Genomic DNA, 20,514 nt, shown 5'->3' with positions numbered 1-20,514 from the left:
TTTTTGCTTAAATGTTTGATTAACAAGTGTTGAAATAGTTATGAAATCTACTTAAGCTATTGTCACGCACCTTGAATATTGTACTCGGACATAGTGTGTATAAAGCTTTGCAATGCATTTTACACTGATTAAGTTGAAAGATATATCGCTCTATTGCGCAAAATTGATGTAAACAAAACAGAAGCGGATCATGTTGAAAACAATCAAGTCACACTGCTACAGCATTTTGCTCCGCAGCAAGTGCTGGCAGTTTTTGTACACTGATGCCAAATCGTTGGCTTTAGTTTCCGCGTGTCTCTTACTGTGAGTATTTCTACACATATCACATACGAATATGTCGAATTGGAAACTAACAAAATGTTGGCGGGTCATTCATCTTCTTTTGCCAGCTGCTATTATTTTTTCCAATAACAGTCATCTGAAAATCGCGTACCTGCCTGTAGAGAAATTTACGTGATTTTTCACGTGGAAAGTGCCATGTAATTTAAGAGATTTCACGTTACTGGACTTACTTCACTGGCTGATGTAGTAGATAAGCGAGGTATTAATAAAAGTTGGCATCCGCAAAATATGTATGCCCGCTATATACTTCGAGTCACAGGTCTCAAGCGCACACACGCACACAGGCAGACGGCAGCCTTTCCAGATAGGAAAGAGTGGAAACCCATCAAATATGATATGCGAGAATAAATTGCGTGAGTCGTAGCATTCGCGTTGGCGGTCTTGAGCGAACTCTTGTCTACTTATAGAGCTGCGCATGTGTGAGTGTGACTGAGGATTTGCGCAAGTTGGTTTTGCCTCGAGCGCTCTTTGGTGGGAGCCGATCCCGACTTCACACATACAATATCGGTTGAAGCCAGTAACGTATTGCCATCAATAAAGATGGCTAACCCGATTACTGAATATTCTCTAACGATGTTATTGGCGGGAGAGAAATTGTATGAGCGGAAGAGAATCGGTCGGTATCGTTGATTCTTTTGAGCTTTCGGGGATCGGGTGATAAAGAGAAGCAATTCGGCTCTGAGTTAGAACAACAGCTAAAGGTTGCTAACAATTAAAAAGGGAGATGATTCTCATTCTGTTGGCGAAGTTTGCATTGAATGCACGTATTTGTCGATAGCACCGTTCGCGAGTGAAATTAATTTGAAAATGGCTACGAAACGGGTTGATAAGCACGACATTGGCGCAGGACAAGCTCCCGACCGGGAAGTTGGTCTACGGTCACAGGTGTTTTAATTGAAGTGAATGATAGCGGTTAGTGAATTATTAGTTGCGGGGGGAAATATATAAAATTATGCTTGTAGAAGAAAATGGTGCGCATATAGCCGATTGAAAAAAAACGAAATCGCGAATGATAGCGGATAGTGAATTATTACTTGCGGGAAGAAAATATTTAAAATTATGCCTGTAAAAGAAAATGGTGCGCAAAATGCCGATTGAAAAACCAAAATGGCGAATGGTAGCGGATAGTGAATTATTAGTTGTGAGGGAAAATATGTAAAATTATGCCTGTACGAGAAAATGGTGCGCAAAAAAACGATTGAACGAGCGAATCGCTTGGATTTATTTGTTGCCGAAAGAGCGGAATTGTCAAGTACAAGCGGGGGGTAGAGTGCAAAAAAAAAGGAAAATGGCTTCGGAAGCGAAGCGATGATTAATAGCGGAACGTATGGTTGAGCGGCCATTAGATGTTTTAAATAAAGTGGTTGATAGTGATGTGTTAGTATCGGGGGGGTAAATTTATTTATGAAGGTAGTGGTTTGGAACAGGACGTTTGCTTACAGGTAAAATTGATGCGGTTTATATATTGCGCAAGAAGGAACTATAAAATAAAAAAAAACTGGTTTCGCCTATTTCATTGACCCTTTTCGCGCTGATGATAGATTTATTTCCAAGTAAATTAATAAAGGAAATAAAAGGGATACATTTAATACACTTACATGCGATGTGAATTTACCATTAGGAGAGGGTTAAATGAAGCTTAAAGGCTCGAAATAAGGAGCAGTTGGACTCCTAAGGCATAATTACGGAATATTGAATTAGGAAGCGGTAATTGAACACTGAAATATTTGTATTATTTCATGACTAGTAAATCAGATAAGAGAATTAAAGGCAGTCCGTTTTATGAGTAAGAGATTCACGCATACGGTCCAATATATTTGGTTAAACATTAAAGAGGAGTCATTCAAAAGTAAATAAAGGAGCAATTGGACTCCCACTGGATAAATGAAGCAAAAAAATAGCAATCGGATTCGTAGTATCGATGCAATTGGACACTATATGTTTCAATTTATCTTTAGTTTTTCCCCTACATAAAATAAGAATGTGATGAAGTATAAATGTTGAAATATTAAAGAATATGAAGTATGAATCTTAAAAATATTGGCTGTTATGGCTGTGGTTATGGTTATGATAGTCAAACAAAAGGTGGAAATGATTGTCTAGATATCTTTAATATTGAATACAGCTCGTGTTGAATACCGCGTACCCCCGCTGGAATGACCTGACTTAATCTGAACATTTTTTGATCTGAACCCCGTTGGTATGAATGCGTTCACATTAAAAAAAATGATCAAGCGTCATACACAATTGACAGTTAAGTTGACCGGGCAAGTTGAAGGAAATCAAGGACACTTAATACGTTTCCTCTTGCTCAGCAGTTTTGGCAATACAGCTCATATGCAACTTATTTCTCTCCAGCACTCAAAATAGACCATTTTAGTTGATACTGTCGAGCCAATTTCCTCATGGCTCGAGAACTACCCAGATAACACAAGATCGTAATAGAAAGTGCACATTAAGTCGTATGCATGTCAATTTTACGTTGGAATTGCATAATGATTAGAGTACGTCAAGACGAAGTGTACAATAAGTTGTTTTGCGGTCGTGCGTGTCGTCATATACAACTTATTGCTGTGAATTGTAAAGCAGTATAGATGACTGTAACATTTAGTTATATCTTAATCGTAAATTGAACATTATTAAGTTGCGTGTTCCAAAAATTGTTGTATAGAATGCAAGATAGAATTATCAAAATTTTTGCACGTATATTGCCTCCACTTTGGTACTTATATGTTCTTATGTGGTGTGAAATAAAACTTTTTCGTGCGGATATGATTTCGTATCGCTCAGTTGCAACCGAAATATACAAACCAAATTGTTTACTGGGTAATCATGCAAATGGAACCAAATTTGGCATGTGGGGGTTTCAGAAGGCAGGATTTTTTTCTATGGTGTACTGAGATCCCTTGCCCTTATAAGAGGGGGGGAAGCTCCCATACTAATGAAATACAAATTTCCGCATAACTTTAGAATCAAGCAAATGGAACCAAATACAAAAATGGAACCAAATCTCATACAAATAAGACAGAAATTGCGTATCTGACATATTTTCTGCTTTGTAACAAGCGGTAAGCTGTTAATGTAAACTAGTAAAAACCTTCTCGGAGCAAGAGACAGTGAACCGACGCCGCTAACTTACGTGCCTATTGCCATTCATGTCAAAAGTGAAGGACATTCCAATGGCACGTCATATTTGCGATGAACGTGTTTTGGCTTTAATGTTATTTGTAACCGATGATCCTTTTAAAGGCCACAAGCGAGTTAAAGTAAGATTATTGAAACATGTTAAGCTACGCATAATCATATTTAATACAATAATCTGTGGGCTGTGTGCATTCATTACTATTTCAACCTTCATGTTGCGCACAAGTAATTTTCAAAAGAAATCTCTATGTCTCAATGGTTGAAGGTGTTGGATTTATGAACTCCCGTCCACGTATTTTTAAAGCCACCATTGCATTCAATGAAGGATTGAATCTGAATAGTTCGCTCTTCTCTTTTCAACATTCCCTTTAACAATGGCACTCACAGATTCTTATAAACATGCATATGCCAGAAATGCAGTTTACATTAGTCTTTAATAATTTGATATAGTCCTACGTCACCCTTTCGTACAACCCTTAGGGATGTATACCTTGTATTTTTTTCAGAAATTTAAAAAAAAAACAGAGGTTGGACGTTACGCAGGAATTGGCTGAAGAGAGATCTGCCAGAATCCAGTTAAGCAAACAACTGGAAAAAGCAAACGAGACAATCTTGGCTCGGCAGGCTAGATTGACATCTACCCGTAGCGAAAGCGTGAATAGTTTAGTATTTTCGGGAGATGCGGGTCCTTCTAGCACTAAGCAAACACGTAACGAAACGGGAATGGAATTATCACGATTCAAGCAATTGGACTCCTTATAGCTGAAGAGAGCGTTATACTCCGTAGAATAACAGCGAGCAAATGGACACCTTATCGAAAAGGTGCAGTGGGACTCCTTATGAATGAAGAGAGCAATTGGACTCTATGGTCGAGAGGAGCAATTGGACTCCTTATAGTTAGAAGGAGCAATTGGACTCTTTATGGTTGAAAGGAGCAATTGGACTCATTATGAAGGAAGGGAGCAATTGGACTCCCTATGGTCGAGAGGAGCAATTGGACTCCTTATGGTTGAAGGAGCAATTGGACTCTTTATGGTTGAAAGGAGCAATTGGACTCTTTATGGATGGAAGGAGCAATTGGACTCTTTATGGTCGAAAGGAGCAATTGGACTCTTTATGGTTGAAAGGAGCAATTGGACTCCGTGAAAAAAAGTAGTAGAGAGCAATTGGACTCTTTATAGAAAGGAGCAGTAGGACTCTTTACGATGGAAGGGAGCAATTGGACTCCCTATGGGCGAAAGGAGCAATTGGACTTCTTATGGTGGAATAGAGCAATTGGACTCCTAATGCAAAAAAAAACAAGGAAAGAACAGAAAAGAACACATAACAAGAACAAGGAATTCTAAAGGTATTTGTTGGAAGTTTTGGTGAGTATACGGTATTATATTTAAAATATTTTAAATAAATTTTTTGCTTTTTATAATGAATTCAAAAATACCGACTAAATATTTAAAGTTTACAGCACAGAGTAGAGGTAAAGGGTATTGTAGTAGATAAGCGAGGTATTAATAAAAGTTGGCATCCGCAAAATATGTATGCCCGCTATATACTTCGAGTCACAGGTCTCAAGCGCACACACGCACACAGGCAGACGGCAGCCTTTCCAGATAGGAAAGAGTGGAAACCCATCAAATATGATATGCGAGAATAAATTGCGTGAGTCGTAGCATTCGCGTTGGCGGTCTTGAGCGAACTCTTGTCTACTTATAGAGCTGCGCATGTGTGAGTGTGACTGAGGATTTGCGCAAGTTGGTTTTGCCTCGAGCGCTCTTTGGTGGGAGCCGATCCCGACTTCACACATACAATATCGGTTGAAGCCAGTAACGTATTGCCATCAATAAAGATGGCTAACCCGATTACTGAATATTCTCTAACGATGTTATTGGCGGGAGAGAAATTGTATGAGCGGAAGAGAATCGGTCGGTATCGTTGATTCTTTTGAGCTTTCGGGGATCGGGTGATAAAGAGAAGCAATTCGGCTCTGAGTTAGAACAACAGCTAAAGGTTGCTAACAATTAAAAAGGGAGATGATTCTCATTCTGTTGGCGAAGTTTGCATTGAATGCACGTATTTGTCGATAGCACCGTTCGCGAGTGAAATTAATTTGAAAATGGCTACGAAACGGGTTGATAAGCACGACAGCTGAAACGGTGTCTATCTCGTTTGAAATACACTACTTACAAATACAATACAATCTCATCGAGAAAATTGTACAGTGGACCCCCCCGTTCGTTTGCACGATTCCTCATGCAAACTAACGGGGGGTTACTTTTTAATTTAAACAACTGGTAACCCGAAATATGCTGAAACCGCTGTGAACTGGCCGCCCTGCTCTTTGTTATTGTTTTGGTAGTTTGTTTTAGTCGGCAGTTGCAAGTGCGAATATTGCATTTTCTGATCGAATTTCTATCTTAATCGTTAGGAAAACGAAATGTGAAACCGATTAAACACGCTAGGTCAGTACAAACAAATCGTGTTTATGTGCATTGTTTGCATAAACAAATGATGGTTTGTTGAGAATGACATTTGAACCATTTTTAATTTGCACGTCGTGCAAACCAGCGGGGTTCAGATTAAAGTGTTCAGATTAAAAATGGTCAAACGAACGGGGGTCCACGGTAGCACTAACAATTGGCTGCGAAGTTGAACAAATGTCGACCAACATTTGAAAAGGGCGGATAAGCCAACTGTCAAACAGAACGAGTGAGAGTTCGTTTTCCTATGCTGCTCCAGCAAAAAATAACTCTCGCTCGGTCTGTTTGGCTTATCCGCCCTTTTCAAACGTTGGTCGACAAATGGTCAAATATCGATTCAGAATGAAGCACCAGCAGTTTGTCAAGATCATGGTCAAGATGATACTAATATCATTGACGAACTGACATGACACTTAGAAGAAAATCCTTTAAAAACCATCGTTCTGCACATTTTGCTGGAATGACAAGCACCCTCTGTTATGCATGTTTCGGAGTAGCTTGCATTTGCAGGGTTTTATGCTGTAGGGTTTTGTACATTTGATTGGAGAGATATCAAGCGGCACACCGCTGGTTCAATTATACATATGAAATGGGAGCACTGCCAGTTGTCAAAATCATCTCCACGGTTGCAGGTCTATCAGATTATAACGAATTTAACAAATCTTGCAGTTCGGCACTTTCGGTACAGCATCGGCACAGTTCGGCTCGTTTCAAGTCGCCTAACATAAAAAAGGCTGTGTCGAGTGATCGTCCCCTTGGGTACGGGTCATCTTTAGTGTTAAATGTGGTCAATACCCAGGTAACCAATGCCTTAAATGCTACTTAAATGCTATTTTGGCAAAATATGCGGCTAGTTTACTGCTAGCACTCTTATATTGCTGACAATGCTTGTTTGCAGCTAGTTACCGACAAGAAGAATTTAAATAGAATTGTGGTTGGATGCCAATTTACTACAGCTATACAGTCAAAAGGCTGATAAACAGCAACCTGCAGTATTAAACGCCAGGGGTGCTAATAAACGATTGCTTTACTGCTTATACTAAAGCTTAGGGTACGTACAACGTACTTTGGACACCCTCAGCAGCTGTACATGATTTGGACACTTATAGCAAAATCAAATGCAAGTGTCCAAATTATGTACAGCTGCTGATGGGGTCCAAAATAAGTTGGTTACCCTATTGGTTAGCTGGGTAGAGATACCCGACCCGATCTGCACCCGGTTTCGAAAACAAAAATTAGGAACCGGAACTCGAAAATTATTTTTTTCAATCCACCTTTGCGCGCGCTTAATGGCTGCTAGTGGATACACTTTTCGACAATGTTTATTTGCGTTTTGGGAATTCCGCTCACGTACGCTTGAAAGTTCTACAACAGCTATCAAGGCTGGAAATATCGAAAAGGTGGATACCGGAGGATACGGGTACGGGTACGGGTGCGGGTTTCGGGTAAATTTTCGCACAAACGAGATGTTGGCGGCGAAAACATGCTTGCCCGCCGATGGAGTGGCTTATACTTGGGCTTATACGGAGATACAAATGCACTTGAATGCAACTGCATCGCAAAATCGTTTGCTGGCATCATCAGCATCCTTCAGATATGTTGCTTTGAAATGCCTTTATATATGTTGCCGTGATAATCAGAAGAGGGACATTGAGGAGAACATCTCATTGATAAATTCTGACTTTAGTTTTCAGAAGGTCGCATAATCAATCCTTTTGTGTGGCTTATGTGACCTTCTAGAAACTATCCACCTTTTCGCGTGCGTAATGGCGGCTAGTGGGTACAACTTTCGGAAAATATTAGCATGCCTTTGGCAACTTTATTCAGGTGAAATTTATATTTCCACCCTTCATTCACAGACAAACAGACATAACTTGTGGAAGAAAATTCAACAAAAATTATCGTACCTCACATTTAGCCTGAACACTAGCACCATCTATGATCGACATTCCCAAATATCAAATAGCAACATGGGTATCCCTCGAAGTAGCAAGTATTTTTTATGGGGAATTCCACTTCTTTCGTCTAAGAGCGCCACTTTGACCAAAACGGAGACATTCCCAACTAAGCCCAAATTTGAAATGACGGTTTAATCGTTACGAAGAATGGAAAACGAGTGTTACGTCTGTTTGTCTGTGCTTCATTGTAATTGTAAAAATATCAAGCGTACGTCAGCGGAGTTGACAAAAGCAAATAAACATTTTCAAAAAGTGTACCCACTAGCCGCCATTAAGCGCGCGAAAAGCTGGATAGTCAGAATTGGGTCCTAAAATTTGTGATAAAAAGATGATTTTTTTAGAAGGAACGATAAAGTTTCCCATTATGACTACCAGAGTATAGTTTTTTCTTTTTTAAAAAGATGCAGAGCACTAAAAAGTTAAAAAACAAAAATATTGTAATTTATTCTCCCTTGACATTAGAGATCTTCCTTGACATATTGCTCTTTGCATTGAAAGTTGGATTTTGAACACACTTGTCCAGTCTCACATTTTGTAGGTGAGAAAAGTTGCCAAAATTTCGTGGGAAAAAACCATGAATCTTGGTTGATTTCTATTTAAATTCTAATGCTTACGTAGAGTTGTTACCGACGCAAAGAATAATATAAAAATAGTTTCTAAATACATAATTCCACATTCCATAATTCATAACTAATAATAAATATGCAGCATATATGAAATAAATGAAAAATTAAATACTATTTGCTTTTCCTACAACTGGTACTGGCGCCACTGCTAAATCCAATGTCAGCTCAGATGGGAGAGTTTAATGATGGGAAATGTCGGTCAAAATCTATAACGATTGTTGATAAAGTTGATAACGATAATATGGCAATATAAGCAAAAATACGTAAGAAATAGAACAAAAATGTTAAAATAATAACAAATCAGGAAGAAGATTTCACTTTAAACCCTCCAATTTTCGATATTCTTCCATGACGATAAAGTTTGATGGTATTATCGATATAAGATTACTAGCGATATTATCAGTAGCACACTTTTCATCACAGTTTTGAAGGTTGCACTTAATAACTGTGCAGTCCAATTGAGTGTGAAGAGCGCAATAACGAAAATAACACGTTTCTGGCAACAATGATAACTTTTTCTCACTGGCAACTCTGGTTTGACATTAGAGCAGGGATACCAGATTTGCAGATTTGTCTGCAAATTCCAGATTTTTGGAGCGGTCTTGCAGATCATTATAAATTTGCAGATATTTGCAGTTTTTATGACTTTTATTGTTTTGGTGCAGATTTTTGTTCGAAGCTCTTTAAACTTACACAGACTTCCTAAGAAAGTGTGCAGATTTTCGCACACTCTTAAATGATTCTACCTGTAAATTGGTCGGATTTAGTTAAAGTTAGGTTGAAACTACTCAAAATGCCTTTAAAGTGTACAAACTCAGATTTTGAGTAGTTTTTCAACCAAAAAATTGGTAGTAGGAACTTAAAATTGCGTTATTTGTCATAGAGAATAATTCAATTATCGGTAGCAAGTAGCCAAAATTGGTTGAAATTTTTACCCAAAGTTTGAGCACAGACAAACAGACATAACTCTTGGAAGAAAAATCAACAAAAATTATCGTACCTCACATTTAGCCTGAACACTAGCACCATCTATGATCGACATTCCCAAATGCCAAATAGCAATATGGGTGTCCCTCGAAGTAGCAAGTATTTTTTATGGGGAATACCCCTTCTTTCGTCAAAAAGCGCCACTTGGACCAAAACGGAGACATTCCCAACTAAGCCCAAATTTGAAATGACGGTTTTATCGGTACGATGAATGGAAAACGAGTGTTATGTCTGTTTGTCTGTGGTTTGAGTTTGTACACTTTAAGGGCATTTTGAGTATTTTCAACCTAGCTTTAACTAAATCCTACCTATTTACAGGTAGAATCATTTAAGAGTGCAGATTATTTTCAAACCAGAAAATTCGAGTAGTCGGAAAACTGCTCGATTTTTCGGTTTTCGAGCAGTTCCAGACATTTTTTTTTAGAAAATATGGCATCTCTGCATTAGAGAAGCTGATCGTTTTGACAGTTACAGCTTCGCAGTTGTCTCTTGTGCTTGTCTGCGTTTTGCTGGTCGTGAGGAAGTGGGACATCAAATTTGTACTAGTTATCGGATAAAAGTTTTGATTCGGGCAATGTATTCCAATCCATCGATTCACGGTGCTAGACTTTGTCCAAATCTAGTTTGCGCTAAGAATGACTAAACGATGTCAAACTGATGGCCAAGAGTATAATCTCGGTACAATCGACCCCGCAGTAACAGTAGCCAACCGAAACCGGCACCGTATTATCAATCAGATTGGTATGTTCTGCTACTCCGATGTGAATCAGCAGTAGGACGAACGGCAGACCAAAAATTTCTGTGCGTTTCTAACCAAACACGGTCGCATCTCGATGGCGGGTGTTGCATCCGAAAACTGAAGCCATCCACGCTGTGACCAAGTGCAGTCACTACGCTTATTGCTGATTTTGACAAAGGCCTTAATTAAACCGAGATGCTATAACCAATAGTTTAAACGTTGTTCATGTCATTCCTTGGCTTTATCAGATTATGCTAACTAACGAACGTCTTTCTCAAAATCCGGAAACCGGAAAATGAGCTGTAAACTCAGAAAATGTTTTATATAGGTCGCGATTGCCAAGCCATTTCCTGACTTTGCAACTTTTGACTTTTTGACACACTATCACATGAACGTGAAGGTAAACAAAAAGTTTTCCATGACATTTCAAGACACACTATGGCTTCTTTTTATACACACTTAAACGATTCGGTAAAATTTACCGAAATCTAAACAGCTGAACGTTCGGTAAAATTTTTTATTGCGCCAAACATTACTAATGATCTGTAAACGTCGATTGGCACCATCGAAATTTTTACCGAACGTTCAGCTGTTTAGATTTCGGTAAAATTTTACCGAATTCGGTGCTTTTTGTTAAGTGTGTAATTCGTGTTGTCTAGACACCGCTTGACACAACCGTGCACAACTATAGTTTGTCTATATAAGGTTGTCCAAATGTTTATTTTTTGTTCAAAATTTCACAAAATTAAAAAAAAAGGTTTTTAACGGCAGTAGCCTAAAAATATAAAATTGAATATCAAAATATGTGTTCCTAACCCTAACCTCATCGATTCAAGCTAAAAACGGCATAGGGCTTTAGGACCCAATTGGGCCTCTTGAAATGTTACCCAACCACGAGACATATCCAAAGTAGCTGAGAGAGAATCACGAAGACGGTCTTCTTTTTCTCATGCTTTGACTGTTCTTATTTTTCCTATTATGTTTCTGTTTATTTTTGGGCTGACTGTTCAAGCGCGTGCATGAACTCTACATTGGACGTGAAAATCCAACAAACATTTTTGCTGTATAACTGCTTAATAACATTTTTACTAATAAGCAGTTATATTAATTCCTGAACATTGGCTATATAACGGTTGAATAATCTACTGTTCAAATAAAATGTTTGTTGGGAAGTGCGTTTTATGCAGTGACATTTTTTGGTGCTACAGTTGATCTGTGGATACATCATCAGGTTTTGCAAAAATACTGTATGCAAAATGCGGAAACGCATAGTTTATTGCATGTAAAATGACATGTTATGCGTGTCGTGCGTGAGAAATTCGAAAGTATGTCTAGCGTAAAATATTATCAAATGTTTATTTTAGTTAGCAGCTAATTTACAACGAAAAATATAAGACCAACTTAATTACTTATTTGTGTTTGCCTAAAGAACTACCAGCCGAAAATTTGCATGAGTTACCAATACTTTTCCATTTCTGACCAATAATGACGACTGGCTGCATTTAGACGTTGAATTGTTTCCTATCCGCGAATATCTCTCAGCAAAATAGCACAGAGAACAGATTAACAGGCTCGAAGGAAGTAATCGATTTTTTGTGTGTAAAATCTGTCGGTAGCGCCCTCCAGAAATAGTTTGCCAAACGCATTAAAAAATATTCATGTACCTTCATCAATATTTCTTTGTGCTGGAGTTACATAGCAACGATGGCAGCGACATCAAGATTTAGTTTGCCACTTACTGCTCGAGGGGTGCTCTATTGAAGGATTACTCGTAGATTACATAAAAACCTTTTACACACTTTTTGTCAATTACCTGGTAGTCTGTTCTCTGTGAAAATAGTATTCGTAACGCCTGTCCAAAATAGATAAATCACCCTAATCGTTTAAAATCAAATGTGGCATCCCTGCTTGGTGGGCAAGAATGAATTCTAAAAAGGAATAAAAGAATAATGTAACGCAGGAGAGCGTGGAGTCGCGTGCTGAGTTTTTGTGCAAGTGAAAACTTGCAACGCTGTGTTTTCGGTCAGTTTTCAAGCAAAAAAACGCAAATTGTAGTGAAAGCGGGTAGCTGGAAAGTTGAATCCGTTATGTTTATAGTTTGATGTGAACGTAGGGAAATCAACTATCCTCCAAAAAACTTCAATCGTCAACAGGAATTCTTAAGGACTCGACCATTTTTGCGTTTTCTGAGTCTTCTCGTTGTGGAGTAACGTTTGTATGCGAAAGAACGAGAAAAGGAGAGCGGAGAGGTCCATCAACGCGTCATCAAAACAAAACAGAAGTGCTGTCAAAATTGAAAACTGACCGAACTTTCTCTCATCTTGTTCCTCGCAGCTCAGCCAATTTCACGTAATGGTTCCAGAAAATTTTATTTTTTGTGCATAGTACAAATGCTAGTGTTTCGCATTTATCAGCAAAGAAAAAAGTTGTTCAGTATATAAGATGTCTACTCACGAAGTGTTGTTAGTGGAATAGATGCTTGCTTGCCAGGAACTGACATCACTTTTCTGCACACTCCGGTCGATCGACCTTCATTCTGACTCGACGTCTAGTAGAACGTTTGTGTAACTTATCGAACTTATTCGGAAATCAATTTCGCAGCTGTTTGCCAGCTTGCTGGCACAAGGAAGTTGGAAAATTAAGTGAATCATTCATCGAGTGGATGGCGCAGTAAATTCCTATGCTGGAATGAGCACCGCTAGGCCTCGTCTGGTGTCCACCTCGTTGCGAAAACTACGGCCATCATCGCCAGTGAAAAGGGTGAAAAGTAGCAACGAAGTAGAGGAATCATCGTCTCCCCCTCTGCCACCGTCGAACGAAATGGCTGAGTCTGCCGGAGCCGGTCCCAGTGAGGCAGCAACCGAGGAGGTACCCGAGCAGCCACCGGGAAAATTCACGGAGGCCGATTTGCAGGCCATTAAACTGACTAGCGACACACTGAAGGTAAGCCATTTACCAGATTTGCGGTAGTAACGACAGAATTGGAGAAAAAATTATCGATTGCAACTGTGCGGGGGTGTTGGCGAGTAACCTACACCTACTTTTTGTTGTGTCGGGTAAGGTAATTGGTGAATTAGTCAGCATTACCTTGACAGAGATGATTTCTTGGCTGTGGAAAATACATTTATATTTCAGCACCTAGAGTGCTCTTCGCAATTATAATGAAAAATGGGGTCATCTAGAGATAAACTTCCGAGACGGAAAGGTAAACAAAATTAGCTCGTTGTTTGCTTGAAACTTGCGACTTGGAACTGTTCTGTGGAAAACAAGGCGTTTTGTCATCTTCATTTGCAGCTGAATCTTTTCAACGTAAGCGAGATGACGTGACGTTAGTACAGCATGCCATAGCGCTTACCTATAACTCATCTAGGCAAGTGCGGAACAACATCTGTAGGTAGTGAGAAAAATCAATATTTATTTTAGTGCCGTTAGTAGAGAAGAGTGAGGAAGCTCATAATAGTAGGCACCCATAATGAGTAGCTACTATCTAGCGTAAGCGAAATTATCGCAAATTGCCAAAGTGCATATAGCCATGAAGTGCTTTGTTGTGTGGTGTGGGGTTATTGAAAACTTTAACGTCGGTATATGAATCTTTTGTAGATAAGGATGAAAATTACGGATTTTTTTATTTCGAGTATCTATTGAGAACATTATCTGCAACTTTCCATGTCAGTGAAAAAATGTTGTCAAAGAAATTTTCTTATTTCAGGGCGTTGAAATAATCATTGACTAATCATTGCTAATCATTGGTTGATTTTTGACACCCAAAAGCCAAAATCATGGCATACAACTTTTTTCCACAAAGAAATCTCGAGTGAAAAACGTAAAAATCTCAGATAATTAAGTCCAATCCAACCGGTAACGTGAAAACTATGACATTTTTACTTAAAATTATTTTGACGTAGGGTATCATTCCATGATTTAGATTCTAGTTATCGTCACAAAAATATATGTGAATGAATTTTGATGTTTTGGATATCGAGTAATTCATCACACATGTAGCAATTATGTGGTTTTTATTACTCCTTTTTAAACACTAAATAGAGAAAATTAACGAAAAATAACAAGGTTAAATTTCTCCATACATTTTCTTCGTAGTCGCCGTGCGTCACTGACAGGCACGACAGGACAATACATCATGTGTTTATTGTGATTTCGATTACATTCCTTTTAGAAAAAAAAAAAAAGTTACAGTCTCCCCATCCCAACAGGTCGAAGATTCTTTCCGAATCACGACGATTGAATCTAAACCAAAGTGTCCTTATTTTGATTGTATATAACATTTGCCCGAAAACCACTGGCCAGAATTTTTTGCCGAAATGAACCAGTTCCCAGAATAACATTTCCCAGAATGAACCGTTTTCCAGAAAACCATTCCCCAGAATCGATCTTTTCCCAGAAAATTGCCCTCTGTCTCCCAGGAAACTTCACCAGAATGGACCATACCCCAAAATACATGTATTTGCAAGAGCTTACCAGAAATTTGAAACAATTAAGCGTTTTATTGGTTATTGACTCTTTTTTTGTATGCCAGAAGGTCATTGGGTTAAAAGGTCACTACGACAGTCTTAATGATTGTCTTTTGTGGCAGGCCCCGATTATTGTACACAGTTTACGGACCGCTCATACCCATTGATGGAGTTGAGCGGGATAGTTATAATCCTGTGCCTCAATTCGGTACTACATGGTTTATAAAGTCAGTGACCGTTTTGGGATTTAGGCTCCATACCTGATATGTAGTAAGAAGGAAACTTCCGAAGAAGAGTACATTGTTTCCGCAAGTTTCTTTAGTTTTACCGTAAACATGCGGAAACAAGACATGCGATGTATTACTGAAATGTCAAAAATGCCGTTCAAATATTACGAACACGTCCGCTATTACTTACTTTCTTTCCATTGTACTCGGTCCTGGGCTACTCGTCGCTAATTCGTTGCGCGTCTCGACACACGCAACCCGGCTTCAACCTGACCGAGCCATCGTGCACGTTGAGCCTCTCTGATCCTGGTGCCGGAGGGGTGCTTGAAGAGAACGGATTTCACTACACAGTCTTCCGGCATCCTTGCGACGTGGCCGGCCCACCGTAGTCTCGCCAGGTGTACGATGGGAATCTCTCCCGCCTGTAGCTCGTGATTCATACGTCTCCGCCACTCTCCGTTTTCCGTTTGCACTCCGCCAAAAATAGTCCGCAACACCTTTCGTTCGAAAACGGCAAGTGAATGTATGTCTTCCGTAAGCAAAGTTACTGTTTCAAGTCCGTAGAGGATTACCGGTCTTATTAGCGTTTTGTACATCGTCAGCTTTGTGCGGCGGCATATGTTCCTAGATCGAAACGTATTGCGGAGGGAAAAGTAGGGTTGATTTCCAGCTTGAATGCGTCGTTGGAGCTCCTTGCTCGTATCATTGTCGGCGGTGACCAGAGATCTTCAGTTTTACTCGTGCATTATCTGCTATAGCTGTTCGCTTTCAACGGTATCGTATGCTGCACTGAAATCCACGAAAATATGATGCGTGGGCACGTTGTACTCTCGACATTTCTGAAGGATTTGTCGGAGAGTAAAAATTTGATCTGTAGGAGCACGGGCCCCCATAAAGTCCGCCTGATACTGTCCTACGAAATCTTTTGCTATTGGAGATAGACGACGCAACACAATCTGGGAGAACGCCTTATAGGCGGTGTTGACCAGCGTAATGCCGCGGTAGTTACAGCAGTCTAGCCGGTCGCCCTTTTTGTAGATGGGACAGACTACGCCTTCCATCCACTCCTCCGGTAGTTTGCCTTCTTCCCAAATCTTTGAAATCAGCCAGTAAAGTGCCATTACTAGCGGTTCTTGGCCATTTTTGTAGAGTTCTGCTGGGAGTCGGTCCTTTCCGGCGGCTCTATTATTCTTCAGCAGACCGATTTCTCGTCGGATCTCTTCGAGATCGGGAGCCGGTACGCTGTTGTCGTTTGTAGGTACTCCGAGGTTAACTTTCATTGCGTCTCCTGCTGCTATTTCGCCGTTGAGATGCTCATCGAAGAACTGCTTCCACCTGTTGAACACCTCGCGCTCGTTTGTGATTAGATCCCATCCCCATCCCCAATTATTTCCCGAATCGTGTGCTATGCTACAACACGGAGGAGGATCAAAAATGCGTTCCAAACACCTCAGGGGTTCCGCAAGGTTCCATACTGGGCCCGGTGTTGTGGAACGTCATGTATGACGAGGTGTTGAAGCTAAAGTTCCCGGTAGGGGTAGTGATTGTCGGCTTTGCGGACGATATCACCTTAGAAGTCTACGGTGAATCTATCAGAGAGGTTGAGTTGACGGCTGCCCACTCTATAAGCATTGTTGAAGATTGGATGCGATCCAATCCATACTCAGGTATGGTGGGCCGGTGTGGTCATCGGCGTTAGGTACCAAAAGCTATCTAGCCAAGCTGGAAAGCAGCTATCGTCTCATGTTCTTAAGAGTGGCGAGTGCGTATCGCACAGTTTCAGATGACGCAATCTGCGTCTTAGCGGGTATGATGCCTATTGGTATCATCATCAGCGAGGACGTAGAGTGCTTCAACCAACGTGGAACTAGAGGCATACGGAGTACCACAAGATCGACCTCGATGATCACATGGCAGCGGGCATGGTCTGATTCCACAAAAGGCCGGTGGACACATCGACTTATCCCGGAACTATCCGGATGGGTCAACAGGCGCCACGACGAAGTCAACTTCCACCTGACACAGATTCTGTCAGAGCATCGTTTTTTTTTGGACAGTATCTGCACAAGTTTGGGCTTGCGGAGTCCCCCACGTGTCCCGAATGCGTGGACGTTGAGGAAACTGCAGAACATGCTTTCTTCATATGCCCTCGTTTCGCGGGCGTGAGAAGCAACATGATGGCAGTTAGCGGATAGGACACTACTCCGGATAACTTAGTCCAAAGGATGTGTTCTAGCTCGGATGTCTGGGGAGCGGTCAATGCGGCTGCTTCCCAGATCGTACTTGAGCTACAAAACCACTGGAAAGCCGATCAACGGCGAATAAACAGCCTAACTACCATAGTCCAGTAGTTATCTAAGAGTGTGCGTTAAGCACAATAGCCCCTCTCTGAAGTAATACCGATAAGGTGGTTCCAGGGGGGTTTGAGGCTGGAGACTCGAGTAGGGTTTTATTGGGTCTGGATCCTCACGCCCCAGTAGGGGGGTCGGGATACCAAACCCCACTCCCTGAGTTGTCTTCTCAGGTGTCTGACAGCAGATTTCCCTACTCTTTAAAAAAAGGATCCCATCCCTCGTCCCTACACATGTCAGGTTTTGGTGTGTGGGCCTTGTGAGTTTGGTTCACCTTCTCGTAAAACTTGCGGGTGTCATTAGCCCGGAACAGTTGTTCTAGCTCTTCACGATCTCTGTCCTCCTTCTGGCGCTTTTTCCTCCTCAGGACCGAGGTCAACTCATTCCTCGCTCGTCGATACTTGGCCAAATTCTCTCTCGTGGATATGCTCAGGACCCATTCCAGCGTTACGGGACACTATCACTACTATGCAGATCGGTTTCTGTTTCATCAAATCCCTGGCATTCTAGTGGACAATAACGTACTCTTTAATGATCTCTGCAGTAGACTGCGTTCTTCTATGCTTATGTTCGTTGACGTTTTAATGGTATTTCGTGAAATCAAATCGTCATTTAACAGCTGCACCCTCCAGGAAGATATTCGTTCAGTTTTACGCTGGAATACATTGGAGGGTATGCAAATCAATGCCTCAAATTGGTGGGTTATATCGCTTAACCGTTTACGCGAGCCACTGTATCAGGAGTATAGCATAGGACACAGTAGTTTGCTTAGTGTTTATACGGTTAGGGACCTGGGCATTGACACGAAAGTCAGACGATTATTGCTTAGGCATACTCAACATTCGGTTTTTTGAAAAGGAGCACTAACGAGTTTCAAGACTTTCATGCGCTGAAATCGCTATACTGTACACTCGTTCGGAGCTTGCTTGAGTATGGGGTTGTTGTATGCCCACCCGCACTACGCTAGGCATGCGAATAGAAGTGAGTCCATGCAAAGGAATTTTATAAGACACGTATTATGTGTTTTACCGTGGAACGATACAACGAATCTACCTTCATATGGTCGGTGTTAAGTCAGACCGAACTTCAATGAATGTTTATTTTCGGACCAATTGATCAGGTTTTGAAAATGGAATGTAGCACCTAGGCTTTGCTTTGCTTTACTCTCCGCATAAATGTTCTTTGGAAACATTTGATTGACGTATGAACTTCCAAGAGGGGTGGCATTAGTAGAATTCGGATTCAGCTTCAGTTGCAGGTATTTCTTCATGAAGTCTGCAATTGCTTAGTTCTCTTCCTTTACTGAATTAATGTTGAAATGACCCTTAATAAGAAGTTCTGTTTGATTGATGTTTCATAGAAAAGTAGAATGTAGGTAGAAAACAGGAAAAGGACCACCAATTTTGGAAACTTGGTACTTGGAATGTCAGGATTTTACTTGAACCGGCACGCGCGGGTATATTGGCAAGAGAGCTGCAGAAGATGAAGTTGAAGGTTGCAGCCTACCAGAAAGTGAGATGGCCGAAGAAGGGATAATGCAAATTTCGCGTAGAGGATCGTACTGCGGGCTCATGATTGTGACCCATGATTGTGGACTAACTGTACACGGAAAACAAATGAAGCATGTCGTTAGGTACAGGCCCAAAAATGACCGTTTAAGCTTGTTGAGGATTTAGGGCCTTAACTACAGTCTGATAAAAGTGTACGCTTCGACGAACGACAAACCCGATGACGTAAAAGTGGAGTTCTATGGTCTCGAAAGGACATATAGAGAGTGCTCAGGACATGACATAAAGCTAGTCCTCGGGGATACAAATGAACAGGTCGGATGCGAAAAGTTCTTTCATGCCGTTATTGGTAGAGAAAGCTTCCATTCTACCACAAACGACAATGGCTTGAGTCTACTGAACTTCGCTGCAGCCAGAAGAATGACTATCTTTAGCCATTCTTCTGGTGATCAAACGTCGCCTCGGATCACTATTTCGTAGTAAGCAAGATCCGCGCCCGATTGTCCAATGTATTCAAAACAAAACCAACGAGGAAGATACGGCTGAACATTAGGAGATTATCAGCGGAAAGAGTTATTGCAGAGTACTCTCGGAAGACTGATGAGCAGATCGGTGAACAACTCGGACAGAACTCGAATGAACAATGGATCATGGATGCACATACTTGCCTGAAGTGCGGTTTCCGAGAGGGACGCTCCACGATGGAACAAATGTTCACCTTGCGACAAATCCTCGATAAATTCCGGGAATTCCACTTGCAGACTTACCGTTTGTTTATAGACTTCAAGGCGGCGCACGATTCAGTTAAACGAAATGAGCTAAGGCAGATTATGCTTGAACATGGTTTTCCAACAAAATTGACAAAAGTGTTACCCTAGTTAGTTCCAAATCACAATAGCGGATAAGACATTGGACTCCTTTGTGACGTAAGATAGATGAAGCAAGGTGACAGACTGTCGAATTTGCTGTTCAACATTGCATTGGAAGGTGCTATTCGAAGGGCAGGAGTGCAGAGAAGCGGTACCATTATCACAAAATCTCATGCTCCTGTCATATCATATCATTGATGTTAACTGTAGAGCTGTGGAAGAAAACTGAGAGGATAGGGCTTATCATAAATTCTACTAAAACAAAGTATAAGGTGGCTGGTAGAGAGCGTGGTAACCCTTCGCATGTTGGAACTGCGGTGGTGATAGATGGAGATACTTCTCAAGTGGTCGACGAATTTGTTTAACTTAGTGTGTTAGTGACAAGTGACAACGATGTGAGTGTGGACGTTGAAAGAGAGCGACCGACTAGCGCTTGGCGTTTTTGAGCGTAAGAGCCTGCAATCAATTCTTACCGGCATATTAAATGAATCGCGCGCATGAATCATGAAATATACCAAGTATACAAAGATGCGGATATTGTGAAGCGACTAAAACACGGCAGGCTAGAATGAGCTGGCCCCGTAACAAGGATGCCGGATGGGCCGGCGCTATGGGGCTGCTACTCCGTTGGCAGCTGAAAGAGCGCTCATTCGGTTACCAACGCGGTAGCAACCACATAGCGTCGTAAATATAAAAGATAAAACTACACACTTAACAAAAAGCACCGAATTCGGTAAAATTTTACCGAATTCTAAACAGCTGAACGTTCGGTAAAAATTTCGATGGTGCCAATCGACGTTTACAGATCATTAGTAATGTT

General features: G+C 40.8%; 1 protein-coding gene across 5 annotated transcripts in view; it reads left to right on the top strand.

Annotated features, from left to right (window-relative positions):
- Positions 1–12,312: 12,312 nt before the first annotated feature.
- Positions 12,313–20,514, top strand: part of LOC128733494 (CTTNBP2 N-terminal-like protein) — a 34,455-nt gene continuing 26,253 nt past the window's right edge. For all 5 annotated transcript variants that reach the window (XM_053827120.1, XM_053827117.1, XM_053827116.1 and 2 more), the window contains exon 1: positions 12,313–13,213. In XM_053827120.1, the coding sequence (XP_053683095.1) occupies positions 12,959–13,213 (255 nt within the window). In that variant the 5' untranslated portion in view covers positions 12,313–12,958. The remainder of the gene's footprint in view (positions 13,214–20,514) is intronic.

The sequence above is a fragment of the Sabethes cyaneus genome, chromosome 2 (genome assembly GCF_943734655.1).
Source record: "Sabethes cyaneus chromosome 2, idSabCyanKW18_F2, whole genome shotgun sequence".
In the NCBI taxonomy this organism is placed as follows: domain Eukaryota; kingdom Metazoa; phylum Arthropoda; class Insecta; order Diptera; family Culicidae; genus Sabethes; species Sabethes cyaneus.
This window is presented reverse-complemented; position numbering and strand designations above follow the sequence as displayed.